Source organism: Kogia breviceps, chromosome 10 (genome assembly GCF_026419965.1).
Source record: "Kogia breviceps isolate mKogBre1 chromosome 10, mKogBre1 haplotype 1, whole genome shotgun sequence".
NCBI lineage: Eukaryota > Metazoa > Chordata > Mammalia > Artiodactyla > Physeteridae > Kogia > Kogia breviceps.
In genome coordinates, this window is record NC_081319.1 from 57,666,587 (window position 1) to 57,681,774 (window position 15,188).

Here is a 15,188-nt window from a genome sequence, read left to right on the forward strand (position 1 = left end):
GTCCTGTCTTATGCATAGTGTTTTCTTGTTTTTGAATGTTGCTTACTGTTATTTGTTTGATTTACATTAGTTTGTTAAAGATTAGTGTGACTTTAATATATAATTTTTCTTTTTCATCTGTGGAGGTGATCTTTCTGTAAAATTCTTTTGTTCTAGATTGTTGGTCCTTGCTTCCTTCCAGAATTATAGTATTTTAATAATAATGAAAACAAATTTGTTCTGATGGAATATATTTATAACAAAAGCATTTCATTTTCAAAATTTTGAATTTACCTTTGTATTAGTTGAGGAAAATTTTGAGTGTATATTTTTAAATTCTGATTTTGTCAAGACACACCATCCCAGAGAGTCCAGTTCATCCTGGGTACCGAAGATGATGATGAAGAACACATTCCCCATGATCTCTTCACGGAAATGGATGAGCTGTGCTACAGAGATGGAGAAGAATATGAATGGAAAGAAACTGCCAGGTGATGATACTCTCAGTTTTTAACTGCCTTTACTTGGTTTCTTTTTGTAATGAGAATATAAAATTGAAATTGAGACATCCAGTGCTTTAAAACAATGAGTAGAGAATTTCCTTCTGTCTGGAAATTTTATCTTTATTCTCAAAATTTTGTTTCCTTAAATAAGTCTTAATACTATAATATAACAAAAGGAAATACGTTACTGTAGATTTTTTTTTTTTTTTTTTTTTTTTGCGGTATGCGGGCCTCTCACTGCTGTGGCCTCTCCCGTTGCGGAGCACAGGCTCCGGACGCGCAGGCCTAGCGGCCATGGCTCACGGGCTTAGTTGCTCCGCGGCATGTGGGATCTTCCCGGACCAGGGCACGAACCCGTGTCCCCTGCATCGGCAGGCGGATTCTCAACCACTGCGCCACCAGGGAAGCCCTACTGTAGATTTTAATGTCTTTAAATTAGAGGAAACAAGTTTGAAAAATCAACATCTTGCATATTTCAAGTTTAAAATAAGATTGGAAGCTGAAACTATGAAATTGCAGAGTTTGTTTCTGTAAACTTACTACAGTGATAACTAGAATAGAAAGAGGAACTACAAAGGTAACTTGTGCCTATCGACATTATAGACCATTAGCCTAATTTGTAAAAATGTGTTTGTAGCGAAATTTTGTTTTGGTGGCGGTGATCTTTGTTTCTGTTTAAAAGAACAAGCTTATGTTTATCATATTAAAATAAACAAATGGAATCATTATTTGTAAAATATTGTTATACATTATGCATTTCAGATGGCTGAAATTTGAAGAGGATGTTGAAGACGGTGGTGACCGGTGGAGTAAGCCTTACGTGGCAACCCTCTCTTTGCACAGTCTTTTTGAACTGAGAAGTTGCATCCTAAATGGAACAGTCATGCTGGATATGAGAGCAAGCACTCTTGATGAAATAGCAGGTGATAGCAAAGTGACTTCTTTATAGTTAAATTGTAATGAAGTTAGAGATACTTAAATAAGGAAAATAAAGTGGAATTTTAGACCATTGATTTGACAGTTACATGTTGAGCTCCCATTCTGTGCAGGGCAGTATGAGGAGTAGACTTATAAATAACCCTTTTTGTCTTTGATAAGTTTGGAGTCTAAAAGTTTAAATCAGAGAGGTGTAACTACAGTTATCAAGAAAAAACTGACTAGTGCCATAAGCAGGATATGGAGTCTGTTCTCTGGAAATGAAGAGGAAGGAGCTTTTTGTTTCTTTGTTTTCTGGACCAAGGTATCTGGGGAAGATACAGAGAGTACATTAACTATACAACTTATCCATAGAATTTGAACACATGGCAATAGGGAGCAGGGTGGTGCAAGAGAAAAGAAAGTATTCTAAGGAGGAGGAAAAGAAGGAAGAAAAGTCTAGAAAGTATAGACAGCTATGAATCTCAAAAAAGTCAATTCTCTGTGAGTATACAGATTTCTTGAGATATGTTAGAAAAATAAATTAGAGGTGGATTGTGACTAGCCTTGAATTACTGGGTTAAGAAATTGGATTTAATTTGGTAGGCATTTTGGCTGTCAATTATTTTTTATTTCTTTTGCGGTACGTGGGCCTCTCACTGTTATGGCCTCTCCCATTGTGGAGCATAGGCTCCATACGCGCAGGCCCAGTGGCCATGGCCCACGGGCCCAGCCGCTCCGTGGCATGTGGGATCCTCCTGGACCGGGGCACGAACCCGTGTCCCCTGCATCAGCAGGCGGACTCTCAACCACTGCACCACCATGGAAGCCCTCAATGATTTTTAAGTTGGAGAATAGTATGATCTCAATGTGTGTCAGGGATATCATTCTGACAAGAAGAGGTAGGGTGGCTTTGGATAAGAAGAGGTCAGAAGCAAGGAGGTCATTTATTCTCTTGGAATGTCTAAGCAAGAAGTGATGACGATCTGATGTCTGGTAGGTAGTAGCAATGGAAACGAAGGAGAGAAAATCGAAGGATACTGTGGAGGTAGAAAGAAGGAAAAGATAGCTGTGATAAAGCTATTTGGTCATTAACTGAAGTTGCTTAAAACCAATATCAAGTTCAGTAGTAATAAATTTGATAGTGTGACTACCATTATAGATTGCCCAATATAAAAACAAAAAACTAATGTATTTGATCTTCAAGAGGACCATAAATTTATTAGAATTTCTCAGGCTAGAAATATCAATAAGTTGATATTACCAGATTGATAGATTTGACCTCGTGCTGCATGCAAATCTTTAAGTTATCAAAGTCCTTACTTTCTTGTTTTATATAAATGACTGAAAAACTGAGTTAGGATTAGGAATATTGAATTTAGACATATTCAGTATATCTTACTTTGGCTTTTAATTATCACATAATACAATATAATATTTTAGTAAATGTATAATCCGGTGTTCATTTGTATGGTAGCCTGTAGTCATGGTGTTGCTGATAAGAGTTTACCTGCTAGGTTGATCCCTTCCAGTTTTCTCTCAGAGGAACCTTATCATAAATTTGAAAGCCTGACTTTTTTATCTCAAGTTACTGCCACTTTAAAAAAATATTTATATGTACTTTTAAAATTAAAAATAGTCCAGGCACCGCAGTAATGTATAAAATGTCATTGCCATCAATCTCCCCATTTCCCACACCTCCCTCACAGCCTGATATAGTCATCTTTCTAAAACTTATTACTTCATATTTTATCTATTCAGTTACCCACTGGTTTTTCTACCTCTGGACGAGTGAGAACAGAATGATCTGCTTAGTTAATTGCTGTATTCCCAACACATAATAGGTACTCAGTAAATAGTTAATGATTGAATGAATGAGTACAGATATTCATCTACAGTTTTGGGGAAAAGTATGAGGTGAAGCAAGAAAATACCTTCACTTCTTAGGAAGCAGATATTTGAATATCCATTTTAATAGAATTTATTGTATCATCAGTAAAGCACCTTCAACTATATAGGAAGGCTATTGGTGAATAACAGTAGCTTTTCAATAAATAATAGTATTTATTAAAATAAGGGTCTCTATTAATATGTTCATTTTTGTTAGATAATGTTCATATTTATCTTTATGCATCCATTATTCAATATTAGAAGAGAATGATACTTTCTAGAGCTATTTAAGAGTCTTATTTTTCTGGTAAGATTCCACTTAAGATTTATTCTGTGTTATAGTCATCCAAGTGTTAGTTTATTTAATAAAAATGGTTGTTATCTATGTATTTTTCTTTGCCTAGATATGGTATTGGACAACATGATCGCCTCCGGCCAGTTGGACGAGTCCATAAGAGAGAATGTCAGAGAAGCCCTTCTGAAGAGGCACCATCATCAGAATGAGAAAAGGTTCACCAGCCGGATTCCCCTTGTTCGATCTTTTGCAGATATAGGCAAGAAACATTCTGACCCTCACTTGCTTGAAAGGAATGGTGAGATAAGTTGTGGCATTCAATTTTTGCTAACACATCTACACTAATGGCATTCCAGTGTGTTACAATTAGCATTCGGGAAAAGAAACATTTTTCTAGATAGTTACATAGGCCTTTATCTTTTTAATTCTCTTTAAAATAATAATTTGTGCATTTAAAGATTTCATTTCTAAAATGTCTTTACAGCATGACAGAATTATCTGTAGAAATTACTTAGATGAAAAAATTAAGCATTTACTCTGTTAAAATGGGACATTTAAGTATTGGTAATATCTAAACACTACACTATACGTAACCCTGAATTTACTCTCCTTCTTGCTTTTTTGTTTCTGCTGAAGAATTCTTGTATATTTGATAAAAGAGCCATAAATTATTATCTATAAATTTAATCTTTTGAAAATTTTAAATCTTGTGTTTGGGCCTTTAATATTAGATTTTTCCTAGAGATTTTTTTTTTTTTCTCCTGAGTATAGTTTACTTGCTGGGAATAAACAAGTGTTTGGGGGTTGGTCTGCTGATTTCACTGCTTTTTTTTTTCCCCACTGCTTTTTATTTACATAATTTGTAAAAGGTTTTTGTGCTTGTTCCTGTTTTATACTAGGCGTGATGCAGCTGATTTTTTTCAAGCCATTGAGAATGGCACAGACCCACACACTGCTGCTCTCCCCTCTCATTCACGGTCTAGCATGGGTTTTGTGGGACATGGGGAGAATGTGTTTTTGTAGCCATTTTACCTCTGTCACTGTCTTAAAGCTGGCATGCTATCGCTGGGGTTCTATTTTGGGTCTCAAAGATAGCTCTGATGACAGTGACTGGAAAAATCCAGGTGTAAAGAATTGGAGCTGGTTTTGAGGGTCACCGCTGCCTCTAGTTGCTTCCATTACCCAAGGCTTGTGAGAATTACAGTGAAGAGGAGTGGAGGATGGGCCACAAATCTTCCGCTCATCTTTTCTGTCTCTGAAAAGAGTATGGCTTTTAACTGTTCTACAAGCACACAGTCACAGGTGGTAGGATTTAACATGTCTAAAGTTGACAGTACTTAGTCATTGTTTGCAGCTCAGTGTAAGATAATTAAGTCCATTTTCTTCTGAGCATTTGACTAATAAAACTCTTCTTAATCTATTTAAAATTGTGCCTTTCTGTATTCAAGGAACCTTAAGAATGAAAGAAATCTCTTATGGACCTAAGTTCAATCTGAAAGCAAGCCATCTGTGTCATGTCTTTTTTTCACCTTTCCATGTATTGCATATGCTCTACTTGAGTGAAGTGAATTTGTTTGGCTAGAGAGACCATTCTTCCCCATATGCAATGGTTGCTGATTATTCTCCAATTGTCAGTTGATTCCATTTAATCATAAGACAATGGCTATTTTCTTTTAGATGCCATTTTAGCATGGGCATTCTGTTATTTTGTTATATTATAGTTGTAATTTAACAATTTTTTCTGCATGTAGCTTATTTTTTAACAACATAGTGGTGGTTTATGGATTAAAAGTTCATATTTTTAATATTTCTGGGATCTCTTGAGCATGTAGCATTGATTACTTAGATCATGTGGGGTTGTTATCTTTCTCATGTTTTTCCTGAAAAGACAATGTTATTCCATTAAGCCACACTTGATTAGAATAACCAGGTGTTTGAAGTATAACTATACCTGACCTTTTGAAATACTGTAGACTTAATTTCTTCATCACTCTTGTTGGTAAGAAATACTTTATTCTTAGGTAGTTAAGTTAAAGATTTTATGTATTTTTTAAAATTTATCTGCTGCCTTAGAAATGGAAGCGTATTTTAGGACATTTATTAATATCAGATAATGAGCTCAAGAATATGTATCTTTTAAGATTGACGTTTCTCTTTTGAAAAAAAAATTCCTATAACTTGTCTTATGTTTTTAAATTTTACTTGAGAGTGCTATCAGTGGGTGATGCTCTATTGACTTAATGTTATTGATATCACCTTTAAGTTAGGAATTATTAGATACCATTAATGTGGACTTTTCTTATGAGGGAATATGTAGCGGTTCAGTGCAATGTAGATAAAATGCACTAAATATCAGTGCTGGTAAGTTTTGTTTTGGGTGTTATTTCTTAGATTATTTTTGTGTTATATTCTCATTTGCTATGTATCATTTTTTTAAGCAGCAGCTTTCCATTGATATTATTCTTTAATTTTAAAGCCATGCTATTGGACATTCTTATTACTAACAGAATACCATCCCCAGCCATCTGTCATTTGCATTGTTTTTTATTTTTTGCTTCGATTTTTGGATACACCTTCAGAGAACTAATTATAGTTTAAGCCATTTTTCAATGATTTTCAAATATTTAAAAATCTGATTGTCATACTAACCCTGATAGCATGAATTTGAAATTTTGGATCTTTTTAAAATCATGCAGTTTATGGTGTAAATTGATTTTTTGTGTGTCTCATTTGTCTTCTGCAATGAACTTCATCACTTTTCATTTATTTGTTTTATCTCAGGGGAAGGCCTTTCAGCCTCCCGCCACTCTTTGCGAACAGGTCTGTCTGCCTCAAACCTTTCATTGAGAGGAGAATCACCTTTATCTCTTCTTCTCAGTCATCTTCTTCCTTCTTCGAGAGCTGGAACCCCTGCAGGCTCGAAGTGTACAACCCCAGTACCCACCCCTCAGAACAGTCCTCCTTCCAGCCCTAGGCTCAGTCGCCTGAACTCCAGAAGTTCCCCGCAGAGGCAGCTTCAGGCCCCAGAGCTACTGGTTTCACCTGCCAGTGACGATATTCCCACAGTAGTAATTCATCCGCCTGAGGAAGACTTAGAAGCACTGCGAGGCCAGGAGCAGAAGAATGAGGAAAATGTTGACATAACTTCAGGCAACTATTTAAAGTCCTCCATGTGTGGTGCTTTCTGCCTCTGGATCACTTGCACTTGGAATGCCTTTCAAGCACATAGCTTTAGCAGCATACATAGATAAAGCTTATAATTTAACTTCTGCATGTTTTTTTCTTTATAGTATATTACAGAGAAGGATAGAATTATTAAAAATTTTAAGTTTAAAAAGACTCCAAATAAGACTACACATAATTTAATTTTTTTTCAAAAATTTTCACTGAGATTTTACAGGTCAATGCATTTGAACGGTTCAAAAATGTAGACATTTTTACAAGTAATCTTTTAATTTGCTATGATTAAAAAAATGGTGGCTCTTCTTGTGCATTTCATTCCATAAGGTGAATGAACACGTTTTACATAAAGTAAAATGGGGTGATACGCCTTTTATCTACTATTTGGTGCTCTTGTTCAAGGAACGCAGTATGTTTTAACCTTCCTAACAAAAATAGAATTGAATGTTCTTTTTCTCAATTTTGTCTCTGAGAAGATTGAGGTTCACCAATGACTGCCTGGGATCATCATTATTTCAAGACTAGTTTTATAAATTTGGAATAGACTTTACTTGTCCTTTATTTAATGCCATATCTATTTTTAATCCTAATTCACCTTGAAATTTTCAGGACTAGAGTTCCAGTAGTTGTGGCTAGGATATATTTCTACATGAATTAGAAAAATTATTTCTTAGTGGATAAAAGGTTTGTAACTCACTTAAGGGTTATTATATATTATTATAATTTTAGCTCTTCCTCTTATATATTAATTATATGTACATTTATACATACTTATCTTTCTACCCAATTCATATAGAGAAGTATTCTTTAGTGACTAAGTTTTACTGACAGCTAAGCATCAATGTGACATATGAACACTAACTATAGTGGTTTTAATCACATAATTATCACATTTCTGCATAACACTGGATAATATATAACACTTCAATAGTAGCTTATAGTTATTAGCCTGTTTGATGTGTATAAAATTTTGTGTAAGTTGAGTGGATATACCTATTTTCAGAAACTCAGGCTCAGCAAAGTTAAATAAATTCCCCTGGATCATACAGTTAGTAAGTGACAGCCCACATCCTCTGACTAAACATCCTGTGTTCCTACCAGTATATGACCAACCAGCCTCTCCTTCTCTTTATTGGCTGTATCCAGACATACTAAATACATTTAATCAAAGCTCATTGTAGTTGCCAAAAAAAGATGATACTTTTAGAAGTTAAAAAATAGAAGTTTTGTGGTTAAATCATTGTAACATTAATTATGATAGTACTTATAGTAACCATTGTTTCATAGGTTGTCACACACAGTGATGTGTACTTTTCAAATATCATATTTCTAATTTGTCTAACAATTTGATGGGTTCATGTTATCGCTGTTTGTAGAATGAAGAAAATTAAGACTTAGAGATGTTAAGGTTATACCATAAATGACCAGAGCAAGGAATTGAACCCAGATCTACTTACAACAAAATCTATAGTATAGAATTTCATTATAGATTTTAATACTTTGTGGAAAAGATAGAGCATTATATAATGAGGTAACTAAACAAAAAGGAAAAAAAAATCTAGAAATAATTACTCAGAAATAAGGAACGTTCTTCTTTCAATTAAAAAGGACTAGCAAGGTTTACTATTTTTCTTGAACAAAAATGACTTTAAAGTTACTTCCCCTTGCATTTGTTTTTACCTATATCTGTCAGTAATATTGGACATTTCTTGTTTTACCAGTTTCAATGTTATTAATGATAAGGGACTATAAATTTAGAATTTAGAATTCTAAAGAGCAATTAACTGAAAATTGAGGGACACAATTAAATTATTTCCCCCTCTGCCATTAAGTATGCCATGAGATTTATTAGCCTTTCTGAAGAAAAGAAATTAGAACGTAGGGAAAAGAGGGAATTTCTAAGGAAAAGGGAGAGCTCATAATTACTGTTTAAGAAGACATTTATAGAAGGAATGTAATTACAATAATAAGGGCAGCTCTATATTATTCCTTGCTTAGTTACCTTTGCTGCTTAGAGCAGCTGGAAACTGTAAGTTTTCCTGAAGTCTGATGAAGAAGGTGGCCTTGGCATCATTTTTGAGAGACTAATGTCATAGAATTTTGTGGCACGGGGTCATAATTTGTGAATACCTGTAGTAAAAAAAAAAGAAAGAAAAAAAAGTGGTGTTTCCCATTAGTTATTTTTTGGAGAATAATTATGTAAAAGACATAACTCACTTTTAGTCTTTGTAACTGTCTTCTGACTCAGTGTTTCTCACCCTCGGCACTATTGACCTTTTGGAGTGGACACTTCTTTGTGGTGAGGGATGTCTTGTGTGTTGTCGGATGTTGAGCAGCACCCTTGGCCTCCACTCACTAGCCGCCAGTACACTCCATAGTGTTGACAACCAAAGATGTCTCTAGACGTTGCCAGATGTCTCTGGGGAGCAGAATCTTCCCCAGATGAGAACCACTGCTCCAAATACTTCTACTTTCAAACTTTTAATGACAGAAAACTGATATGTTTGCTTTCTGTTTCTCTAGGTCGCTTTGCTATTTTAAGAAAAAGAGTGTAAGGGCACAATTATAGATTTACCAGGGTATGATTTTTAAATCCCAGTACTGATTGTATACATACTCATATTTGTTTTTTCTTTTGCTCAAAGCAAATGAAGTCCTTTTGCGTTATCTGTGCTAATGATAGTTTTAATTTTGGGGAATTTACTCATTTAATTCTGAGCTCTAGGAATTTACTGTAGGAGCAGGGATACTTCCTTAACCTTTTGAGGAAATAGCTTTAACTTAGCTGAGAGTAGGAAGGATTGCATGGAGAAGGCGGTGGTAGGAATCTCTAAGGTGTGCCTGGCATGCTGACTTTAACAGGTTCAAGGTGACCAGGTGAGCCCATGACTTCACGTCATCTCTTCTGGCTTTGTCCATATTGAGTTGCACGTTATTTCTTCTTCCCATTCTACTGTATCCTTGTTTTCCCCCAGAGCCTTCTCCCCATTCCACTCTTCTCCCCAAAATCTGGTGGCTGGGACTGTTCTGGGAAGCTGTGCCTATGTTTTTTTTTGGTTACACGTTTGCAGGTTGGATGCATTTAGTAGTTAGCAGTGTGTGTGTGTTGATGGTCATTGCAGTTGCTTCCAGGGCCTTAATGATACTCTTCATTTTCTTGTGTGGGAGTTGGTGGAAACCACTGAAAAATACTGGTTCACTTTTTTTTTTCCACTTGGGCATGTATTTTTTTTTTTTTTTTTTTTTCGGTATGCGGGCCTCTCACTGTTGTGGCCTCTCCCGTTGCGGAGCACAGGCTCCGGACGCGCAGGCCTAGCGGCCATGGCTCATGGGCTTAGTTGCTCCGCGGCATGTGGGATCTTCCCGGACCAGGGCACGAACCCGTGTCTCCTGCATCGGCAGGCGGATTCTCAACCACTGCGCCACCAGGGAAGCCCGGGCATGTATTTTAATAAAGGAATGGACTCTATTATGGAAGTGTAGGGACAAAGTTCAAAGAAGAGGCTAAAATGGTGAAAAATTAGTTACGTTTTAGGAAATAGTTTTTATTTCAGAATTGTTTAATACTTCTAGGGAATGAGCACATGGCTAAGGGGATTGCGCATAATTTTTACACTGAGATTTTTGGGTCAGAGTGACATCCTAGCATAGATATTTAACATAGAAGTGGGTATCACAAAGGTCTTTCACTAAGTTTAAGCAGTAAACTCACATGACTTAAAGTTACTAGTGTATGTTGTATTCTGTAAAAACGAAAACTCCCTTAGAGGCATTGAATATATCTGATATGCTTAAAATTTTGGAACTCAATTACGAATATTAACTTTAAAGTTTATAGGATCTAACCACAAACCATTTAATTGAATTTCTGTGGGCCACTAGATTGCCTTGAGTGGCAGTTAAAACTAAAAGTAAAGACTGTTGTAATTGTCTAGTGCATCTTCTCCTGTGATACTCAGTGTTTTGGGTAATATTAAATCTATATTCTTGAACTAGAAAGTCTTGGGTGTTTTGAAAAAATTAGATACGTTTAATGGTAGAAATCTGTGTTAAGTACTTAAACATTTTTGAGATTTGAACTTTATGCAAAATTTGTAGTGGTAATGATTGGTCATATGCTACTGGGTGTTTTTATGTTATTGTGTGAATTGTTGCTGCTGAGTGCTACTTGAAATGAATATACATAATGCATGAACATATATCTATCATTTGTAATGCAAACAAGCTAATTTAATAGAACGTGTATCTAAAATAGTAAAAACATTACTATTATGTTTTAACATATTTCTTAGGAATAGTGACAGTAGGCAGCACATAAATTTTACACAAGAGAATGAAAATTCTTGAGGAAACTTAAGATTAGGGATGATTATGGCAAAATTAGTGTACATTTAGTTGACGTAGCTCTTAACATTTTCTGAGTTACATTTAGATTTTATCAGAAATTTTATATTGTTATTGATGTAAGTGTGCTAGACATCATTAAGCTAACTTAATGATGTGCAGTTCACATGTCTGTTGGATACGTTGAAAATGGATGCTCTGAGTATTTCTAGTGGTGATCAGACCCAGGTCTTCGACCACTTTCTACTCACTTTTTCTCTTTTTGCAAAAGGCCACCATTTTTGTAAATGCCAATTATATTATTTAAAATGTTAAAATATGTAGCTTCATTATTGCTTAAAATGTTAATCTACTCTTGCTGGTATGGCACTAACACTTGGCACTTTTTTTTTTTTTTTAAACCTAGCACATTTGCTTTTAATAAACCATCACTTTCAGGATATGAGCAGATTCAGGTTACAAAGTGAATTTTCTCCTTACTAGTTCGGAATTTGTTTGTTCTTAAATACAGGTATTTTGGCCTCTCCACAGTCTGCACCTGGAAACCTGGACAATAGTAAAAGTGGAGAAATTAAAGGTAATGGAAGTGGAGGAAGCAGAGAAAATAGTACTGTTGACTTCAGCAAGGTAATTCTGTTATTAACTATACATTTTCATAGTCATTTTTACTGAAAAAATTGTAGCAATGTGGCTTTATTAACATTGATTATAATAATTTTTAAATAACTGGTGCCTATAAACCTGCATGTGATGCTTGTGATATGTTAATTTGTGGTCGAAATTGTGAGAAAGATAACAGTCTCATAGCACTTGAATAACGTTATATCTTACTAGTGTTAGAAATTCTGAAAAAAGAATATATGAATAATATGGTATTTTCATCTATACCTACCCATAGATATCATGAAACTTCAGTACCTTTTGAATTACAGTCGTTTGTTCTGGAGCTACCACCACTAGAAAGATTAATTCTGGTAATGATGTTACAGCAGTAATGATTCAGCTTTTTCTCGGCTGTAATGTGATCCCAGAATTATTGTCTTATGGTGTCAATACTTTCTGGAATGTCACTGGGAAACATTGGTGCTTCCCCATGGGTAGGTAAAGGTAAAGGCATGGATTTAAAAACAATTCACCTATCTCAACTATGATTTTTAATTGTCGTAGATGAGTATTTAAATGAAATATTAAAAAAACTTATTTCAAAAGAACAGGATAAAAAACTACAAGTTCAAATTACAATTGAATTTAAAGCATACTTTGTGAGTACTGCCTCTGAATAATTGATCCCCTGTGGCCGTTGTAAATTTTTTTATTGGTATTTACTGTAAGATACAATGTCAGACTTTTAATTAAATGTGATTATTTTAAGATTCATTTTTTAAGCCTTTATTTTATGATGCAAAGTCTATAAATCACATTTTGCAGAAAAGGCATTTAAATAATTATTTGCGTTATAGCTTTTCTGAGCTTCATGCTCTAAAATTATTGAAAACTTTGCCAAAAAAAAGCCTTGCTTATGGGACATTGTACTGTTCTAAGTTGATCATATTTTTACTGGTGCTCCAATCATTTCAGATGAGTGTAAAGTGTTCAGTAACTAAATTGCAACGAATAAATTACTATAGTTTACATTATAGATCTCCTCTAGACATGGCAGATGCCATTTACTTTTGTTCCTCTGTCACAGTTTTCCTTTTTTTACTTGGTCTGTCCTTGTGTACACCTCCTTATCTCCTGTTGGGCAGGAGTCTGCCTCCTGGCACTGTAGTTGTGGCACACTGGGTGTGGGACTCAAGAGGCCCGCTGTAAGTGCTGGTTTTATTTTAATAGATAGCCCTGTAAGTGGTTGTTTAGTGCCTTGTGTGAAACTGCGTATAAATGAAGAAGTTGCCATACTTTGATATTATGCTCGTAACCTTTTCTTTGTAATTATACACAGACAACTGAATTTGATTATATAGCACTACCGTATATCTATACCAATTATGGCTATTTTAGTTTTAAATAAACATAATTTTTCCCACTTAATGAAAATATGGGGAATGCCCAGAGTTCTTTAAAATAAAAAGGACTTATAAAAATACATAAAATATAAAGGAACTAATTAATTTCTAAGATTAAACAATAGATAATAATTAAATGAATATTTTTAGCACTGTGTATAATTTCATGGACCACTGTTAGCTTGTGAACTATATTTTTGTCTTTAATAGTTTTTAATGAATACTGCTATATTCATTGAAAATTTTCTCTAGTTTGTATGTTTGGTAATTTAGATCTCTGAAGTAGTAAAGACTATGACAGTAAAACAGTTGGGAGTATTGTTTGGTAGTTGTGTTTTGCTTGTGTTTTTGTATCTGTCTACTTCACTCTTTGTATTTGTGAGAATTTTGGCATTTTTACATCCTTTAGATCACCAGTTTTGATTAGCAAATAGTAGTCTTAAAAGCATCTTTTCTTTCCTATTTCCCTCTGGTCTTATTAATACCATGCACACTTTATTTTTAATTATTATTTATTTGTCACTAGGTTGATATGAATTTCATGAGAAAAATTCCTTCGGGAGCTGAGGCATCCAATGTTCTGGTGGGAGAAGTGGATTTTTTGGAAAGACCTATAATTGCGTTTGTGAGACTGGCTCCTGCTGTTCTTCTCTCAGGGCTGACCGAGGTCCCTGTTCCTACAAGGTAAAGAGAGGGTAATACCAATTAGCATTCCCCCAGAATGTCCAAAATCTAAAAATTTTATTCACTGAAGGAACATGTTGCTTTATGCAGCATAGCACAGGGAGGTTGGCTCAGTGCTTTGGGATGACCTAGAGGGGTGGGATAGGAAGGATGGGAGGGAGGCTCAAGAAAGAGGGGATATGGGGACATGTGTATGCATGTGGCTGATTTGCTTTGTTGTGCAACAGAAACTAACACGGTATTGTGAAGCAATTATACTCCAATAAAGATCTGTTTAAAAAAATTGATAAATTTAAAAACTCAAATTATAAATTAAAAATAAATACATTGGATTTATATTTTTACAAGAAGTTCAGTATCTTGGGAGCTTTGGTTTAAAAAACAGTTCATCATTTTAGACATAGTATGATCTCTGCAGGCACTGAAGTCAGAGAGAATGGAGTTAAATCCTTGCTCTGCCACTTTTTGTGGGATGGTCAAGCCAGACTTCAGTTCTCTAAGCTTTATCTGTAAAATGAGGGTAGCAGTACCTTGCAGGGTTGATTAAATGTAATAATGCCTCTGAATTAGGCAAAATGCTTTGTTCTGACCTGATCAAATCTTCTGTTCAGTATACATTATAAGTAAAAATTAAAATGGGGGTCATATCCTTAAGAATTAGCAAGCTGTGTTATAAAGGGTTATCAATTTGTTAACTACTGATTGTATAAACTTAATTACAAATGAGAATAATTAAAAATACTTTTTTCTTATTCATATAATAGTAAATAAGAATTAATTGCAGCTTGATTGAAATATATGTGCCAATTCTTAATAAGCTTTACTGAATTGCATTAACGGTATAGTATTAAGATAAATGAGAAGAATAATTTCATAGATTCACATTTAAATTCTTATAAAGCAGGAAGATGAATACTTCCAGTTTGGATTATTGTGAATATTAATATTTTACTGTAGTGTGAACAATGATATAACTAAGTAGGAAGTTAAATAATTTTTATTTAGTCACTATAGATAAATTAAAATCAAATAATAAGAGGTTTGATGTTAAATTTGGAGTTGTAAATAAAAATGCTTTTCCTTCCAAAGGGATTAGTCCCTTATTTACCACATTAGTGTCTTTATCCAGACTGTAGTTTGAGGGATCATGGATTTCTTATGCATACTCTTAGCTGTTTTATTAAGTCAAAGTAAATACTTAAATGGCATTAGTATTCACTTTATTTACTAATTTACTTTTTTTCATCAGTACAGACCAGAAAAAATTGTTTACTCAAAATTCAAAAGGATATAGAAGATCTGAACTTTTAATGTAAAACACCAATTCCTTAAGTACTTTTTTTACTCGATAAGGGAGATGAAAAGTAATAACTTGGTAGAAACTTATTTATG

General features: G+C 34.4%; 1 protein-coding gene across 17 annotated transcripts in view; it reads left to right on the plus strand.

The window, feature by feature from the left end:
• The window catches only part of SLC4A7 (solute carrier family 4 member 7), a 121,450-nt gene that overhangs the window by 61,525 nt on the left and 44,737 nt on the right, over window positions 1–15,188 (plus strand). For 6 of the 17 annotated variants that reach the window (XM_059075230.2, XM_067005859.1, XM_059075227.2 and 3 more), the window contains 6 exons: window positions 332–470; window positions 1,245–1,405; window positions 3,692–3,880; window positions 6,364–6,732; window positions 11,618–11,733; window positions 13,639–13,796. In XM_059075230.2, coding sequence (XP_058931213.1) covers window positions 332–470; window positions 1,245–1,405; window positions 3,692–3,880; window positions 6,364–6,732; window positions 11,618–11,733; window positions 13,639–13,796 — 1,132 coding nt within the window. Of the gene's footprint in view, window positions 1–331; window positions 471–1,244; window positions 1,406–3,691; window positions 3,881–6,363; window positions 6,733–11,617; window positions 11,734–12,854; window positions 12,915–13,638; window positions 13,797–15,188 lie in introns of all 17 variants that reach the window. The other 11 variants (XM_059075232.2, XM_059075236.2, XM_067005865.1 and 8 more) reach the window with 4 other exon arrangements.